Source organism: Antrostomus carolinensis, unplaced genomic scaffold (genome assembly GCF_000700745.2).
Source record: "Antrostomus carolinensis isolate BGI_N321 unplaced genomic scaffold, ASM70074v2 scaffold12617, whole genome shotgun sequence".
In the NCBI taxonomy this organism is placed as follows: domain Eukaryota; kingdom Metazoa; phylum Chordata; class Aves; order Caprimulgiformes; family Caprimulgidae; genus Antrostomus; species Antrostomus carolinensis.
In genome coordinates, this window is record NW_010329533.1 from 5,587 (window position 1) to 11,364 (window position 5,778).

The 5,778-nt window shown below is 47.4% G+C and overlaps 2 protein-coding genes across 2 annotated transcripts in view; one reads left to right on the forward strand and one right to left on the reverse strand.

Moving 5' to 3' along the window:
* The first annotated feature begins 274 nt into the window (after nucleotides 1–274).
* On the forward strand, nucleotides 275–1,111 carry LRRC10 (leucine rich repeat containing 10). The gene has a single exon (XM_010172609.1). The coding sequence runs from the start codon at nucleotides 275–277 to the stop codon at nucleotides 1,109–1,111; it is 837 nt and encodes a 278-aa protein (XP_010170911.1).
* Nucleotides 1,112–3,675: 2,564 nt separating this feature from the next.
* CCT2 (chaperonin containing TCP1 subunit 2) overlaps nucleotides 3,676–5,778 on the reverse strand; it is a 12,368-nt gene continuing 10,265 nt past the window's right edge. Inside the window, exons 14-15 of the mRNA XM_010172610.2 lie at nucleotides 4,649–4,790; nucleotides 3,676–3,985 (exon numbers count right to left, since the gene is read on the reverse strand). Coding sequence (XP_010170912.2) covers nucleotides 3,955–3,985; nucleotides 4,649–4,790 — 173 coding nt within the window. The 3' untranslated portion in view covers nucleotides 3,676–3,954. The remainder of the gene's footprint in view (nucleotides 3,986–4,648; nucleotides 4,791–5,778) is intronic.

Consider the following 5,778-nt stretch of genomic DNA (forward strand, 5'->3'; position numbering starts at 1 on the left):
GGGGCTGGGGCATCAGGGGGGGAATGAGTGGGAGTGTGGGTGAGAGAGGGAGACCTGCACTCTAAGTCATCCTGTCCATAATCCCCATCACCAAACACTCATTCAGCTATCTGAAACATTTCAGAGCCCTTGAGATTAATGGCTGGTGCTGTGTAAACAGAGCCTTATATTGGGAAGACAGAGTTACCAGTAGGTCAGTGCACAGCAGGAGAAGACCAAGCCGGGTGTCTGTCCTTTGCAGTCCCAGCGGTCCCCAAACAAAGTGAGTCCTGGGATGGGCAACAGTCTGAAAGCCGTAGTTGCTTTTGTGCCCTCTGACGAGTGCCAGAAGTACCTCCTGGAGGACCTAGAAGAGATGCCAGTGGATAAAATGGTGGATCTGAGTGGTAGGCAGCTGAGGCGGCTGCCTCTGCACATTTGCTCTTTTAGGGAACTGGTCAAGCTGTACCTGAGTGACAACAACCTGAACCATCTGCCCCCAGAGCTGGAGCAGCTGCAAAACCTGCAGATCCTGGCACTGGACTTCAACAACTTCAAAGCACTGCCCATGGTCGTGTGCACACTGAGGCAGCTGTGCATTCTCTACCTGGGCAACAACAAACTCTGCAGCCTGCCCCTCGAGCTCCGGCTCCTGAAGAACCTCAAGACCCTCTGGATCGAGTCCAACTGCCTACAATACCTGCCTGAGGTGGTGTGCGAGCTCAGCCTGCTCAAGACCCTGCATGCCGGCTCCAACGCGCTGCGCACGCTCCCTGCCCAGCTGCGGTGCCTGCAGGAGCTGCGCACCATATGGCTGTCAGGCAACCTGCTGTCCGAGTTCCCCCCTGTGCTCCTGGACATGCCTTTTCTGGAGGTGATCGATGTGGATCGCAACTCCATCCGGTTCTTCCCCAGCCTGGCTCACCTTCCCGGCCTGAAGCTGGTAATCTACGACCACAACCCCTGCAGGAACGCACCCAAAGTGGCCAAAGGGGTGCGCAGGGTGGGGAGATGGTCAGAGGAGACCCCTGAACCCCGCAAGCGGTCTGGGGCAGTGATAGAAATCACATTTGATGAGATGCCATCACCACCTCTTGCTGCCAAGCCTGAGCCAGAAGCCGAGCCCTGCTGATGTTCAGCCACCCATGCTGGCAAACTGCACCCACCACACCACCCAACCTCTACTTCTCCCTTGCTTGCTGGGACCCAGGGAGCACCGTGCCGCCTGGCTAGTCTTCAGGAGTAGGTCCACCAAGTTTAGATCTAAGTGACAGCAAAACTATCTTGTAGTGACACACCCCCTTTTACCCAGCACCCAGCACTCTCTCTAGAGCAAAAACTTCCTCCCTTTCCCCTTCTTCCCATGTGGGGACCACTCAGAGTTTGCAGTAGAGATGAAGACGCAGTTTCGATGTTTTCCATGGGTGGATTGTACAGAGCACATATAGACTCGCTGCTCTTCACCCACGGGCACGCTCTGCTCCTCTCCTCTCCACCTTGCTGAGGTATCTGAGCTCAGCTGGAAGCCACTGTTCCAGGCAATGACTGCTGCTGGGAGTCACAGCTCTAAAGTAACCCACAACGTTCATCTCAAATGGCTTCTCTGAAACACAGCAGCAACAGCTTGAAGGTTCCCCTGCCTGCCGCGTGGGAAGTGGCAGCAGAGCCCTGGCTGTGCTATCAAGGAAACAGCGCATACGTACCAGCGAGCTCTCCTCTTACTGCTGTCACCTTCTTCCTGGAACATTTGCCACCACTCTTGTTTTGTTATTTCCAAGCAGCATTTTAAATGATGGTGAGGAAAGCTCAAGGCTTTGTTACTAGTTTTTATATTACCAACAACACAGCCCTACACACCGAGTTTGCATGCAGTACAGCAAAGAAAATCAAAACCTGACTATAAAGGAAAAACCACAAGAGCTGCAAAGGTAAAACCTGTGAGTAAAACCCAGGGCTGAGCCTGCCGCTACAGTCTTGCACAGAATTTGAAGCTGAGGCGACTTCACTTAGTTGACTTCAGCTGGGTGTTTCTCCAGCTTGTAACTGGGACTGGTTCAGATTCTCTTGGTAATGCACTGAATTAAATTTTTTTTTTTTTTAAGAATGTTTTTCTTTAATTGTGTAACACAGAAATCTGGCTCAAAATTACATTTTTAGCTTTTGATTCTATCGCTATGAGTTTGATAAAAGATAGCTTTTTTTTAAAGGGTGGGGAGTCCGTGGTGGCAGAGAACAGCCACTTCCCTCTGCCTCACTTGTCAGCGGCACCATCTCACCAGCACAGACTGCAGAAGCGACAGTCGACTTCCCAGAAAAGGTTTGATTCAATGCCAGTTCGTGACTGCTTAATGTCATTTGCATGCCTGACAAATTATCTGGAAATATACAGACTCTGCTAGCACTTACCGCCTTGTTAAATGAAGCCTGGAGTTGGATCTGGCCGGCACCCACGTAGTGTGCTTACCAGTCATTGAATTAAATAGTGTACTAGCATCTTGCCGAGTTAAACTATCCTTCTTTGGAATTAACTCAATTCTCTCTTTCCAAATTCTTTATCTAACCCTGTTCCAGCAAACTATTTCTTCCTACAAAACAAAATTACTCAACAGGACAAGAGTTTGGGGCTTTTTTAACATCCAAGTTCAGTGTTTTATTTCCCGTGGGGAAGGTGCTTCCACCTGCTTGTCAGTGGTGTGTAACACAGCACACTGCACAGTGCTGCCACTGCTGGCGACCACGAGGGTGGTGTGAGAGCCTGGAGGAGCAATGCTGTAAACCGATTCTCTTCATTTCAGGAAACCTAAGGGAGAAACACGTTTGCACAGATACTTTCTTGATTTCCAGTTAAATCTTTGCGCTTTGGCAGACTTGCCCTGCTGTTCACCAGGGTGCTGCATTACACGTGCAAGGGCCAGAAGGGTCCCAACGCCCAGCAGGCGCCTCTCAAGGGGCTCCCAGGCAGACGGGCCACCTCCACTTGGCTCTGCTTACCCTCATCAAGGATCTGCATGAGGACTGCTGCCATTGTCACGCACTTCCTTACGACCTGAGCAGGAAGAAACTAGTTGAATTAAGAAACACATTGCCTTTACAGTAACTACGGGAACAGGAAAGAGAACATAAAGGTAGGCCACAACAGACATGAAAGGGGTGAAGACAGAAAAGGGAACAGGATGGAACCTGGCACATCTTCCACTAGCTGCATTTTATTATAAGTGTAAAGTTTGCCTGAGTCCAGCACTTCATAGTCAAACGCGCAGACTGTGTGGTCCCAAACTCTGTGTCTCTCCCAAACTGCATCTTCCTCTCAACCCCACTCAGCAGAACTATCTACATAAAGTTTGTGGTGGCAGAAGCTGTAAAACCCCTGAAGTTGTAGTTCTGGGCACTGACCACAGTTCCTCTTCAACATCAAAAAATGAGTAACACTCCAGTATTATTACAAAAAGGTAACATTTAACTTCAGCACCTATTTCCAGGATCCCAACTCAAAACCTCCACAGCCGGGACTGGAATAAACCACTCACACTGAAGGGACCACGTTGCCCCAAACCAGTGAGCTACAAAGGTTTGAGAGGTTGTCCTTCCCCCTGACTGCCTGGTCACCGCTGGAAGCATCAGAGGACACACACCGCTGCTTTTCTAATGAAACCGCCTTTCCTGGGTCTACACAAAGACGAACACGACTTTGATGGATTTGAATCTATTTTTTTATTTATTTTGGTGTATTTTAAGTGGAACCTGGAGAGGAACAGAAGGGTTGCATAAAACCCGTTTTACTTGAAAGTGAATCTTCCCCACAACACCACATATAAACTGAAGTAAGTTAAAACTAACTGAAGACAGTTATTTCACGTCACTGATGGAGATCTGCTCGTCTCAAGCTTCTGTTCCATAAACTCACAAAAGCTAGATCATGGAAAAAAAAATACTAGGCGAGATCTGGTCCATACATCCTCAGCTACTGAAGGAAATTTAACATGGGCGATGGTCTGGTACGCGTTTTCTGGGGAGAAAAAGAAAAATCAGAAAATTCCCCCCATGCTGATGTCCACCAGCCTCCCCACCCACCTTTGTATTTAATTTTTAGTTGATATTTTATGTTCAGTGCTAGCTTTATCTCACAGTGCAATAAGCAGTATTATCTCAAAGCTAATACACCACCTCTGACCATGGTAAAAAGCCAGGATTCACAACACAGTGCAAACTGCCTGGTAGCGGGCACACACGGGATACCTGCCCACAAGTGGAATTTCTTCCCACACTTTTTATAAATGTGGTTTTGTTTTAACTGCCAATTCTACCTCAGAAACAGCTGAGCATTTCGTTACAACTCTTGCCAAAAGAGAAAAGCCGTATGATCCCTCACATTTTGGCCACCCACTTTTGCAGATGTTTTAGTACTATATATGGCACATGAGTAGCTGGTGACCTGAGAGTAACTAGGCACTGCTGAGGCAGGCTAATTTAAGCACATCAATGGCTCTAAAGGCCTGCTCATACTCCTAATGCAAAAAACTCGTGTAACATGAACATCAGCTTGTCAGGTGTCAGTCTTCATGTCAAACAAAATATTTTTAGAGCAAGACTTTTTTGCACAGTTATTCCTCCACAGAAGGAGGTTACTCTATACCGCTGTAACTGACCAGCGCAGATACTCAGATCATACCTTGGTGCTGCTTTAATAATGTCATCTACACGAAGAATCATTTCTGCTGCTTCAGCTGCACTCAGCAAAACTTGTCTCTTGACTTGGAAACTTTCTGTCACTCCCAAGACTGCCATGTCTCCAATGATACCCTCTTTCATATCTGGAAGAAGTGACACATTAAGAGATTGTTTGGGGTAGATTGTCTGGTTTGGTTTTGGTTTTTTTAAGGACATTAGAAGAAGCTGATAGTGTGGTAACTTCCCTGCTCAAATGAACCATACTAATAGTAAAGGTAGTATTAAATAAAGTCTTTCAATTCAAGGATCTTGATTTAAGCCTAATACGTTGCAATTACATTAAAAAAAGTAATAATGAAAAATTTATACACTGGGAAAAGGAGACAAGATCCCAACAGAACTCTCAGCACTAGTTTCCTTGGGTGTGTCAACTTCAGAGTTCTTCTCAAAAACTTTTTTTAAGTTGGGGGTGGGGTGGGTTGTGTTAGTTCTTTGTTTCTTTTTAAATCAGCATCTGTCTTTTTGAGACTCATATAACCAGACTCAATGTAAGTAAGGCAAACGGTTTTACAGGTGGAAAACATCCCTTTCAAAAACAGAGCTTTTACTCTTCTTGTGAAAAGCCTGCTAGAATGATCAAGGAATGTAACACTGTATGCCTACATTGTATGCAATGCCAACAGAAATCAACATACTCAGTTCTTCCAGCTCAAGTTTTTCTGAGGAAAAGGACCTGGGTGTGGTGGTGGACAGCAGGCTGGCCATGAGCCAGCAGTGTGCCCCTGGGGCCAGGAAGGCCAACAGTATCCTGGAGTGCATTAAAAAGAGCGTGGCCAGCAGGTCAAGGGAGGTTCCTCTCCCTCTACTCTGCCCTGCTGAGGCCACATCTGGAGTACTGTGTCCAGTTCTGGGCTCCCCAGTTCAAGAGGGACAGGGATCTTCTGGAGAGAGTTCAGCACAGGGCCACAAAGGTGATGAGGGGCCTGGAGCATATCCCATATGAGGAGAGGTTGAGAGAGCTGGGACTCTTCAGCCTGGAGGAGAGAAGACTGAGAGGGGATCTTATCAATGTCTATAAATATCTGAAATGTGGGGGCCAAGTGGATGGGGCCGGGCTCTTTTTGGTGGTGG

Coding starts and splice junctions, on each gene's coding strand:
- LRRC10 (XM_010172609.1), top strand. CDS start 275: ATGGGCAACAGTCTGAAAGCCGTAGTTGCTTTTGTGCCCTCTGACGAG.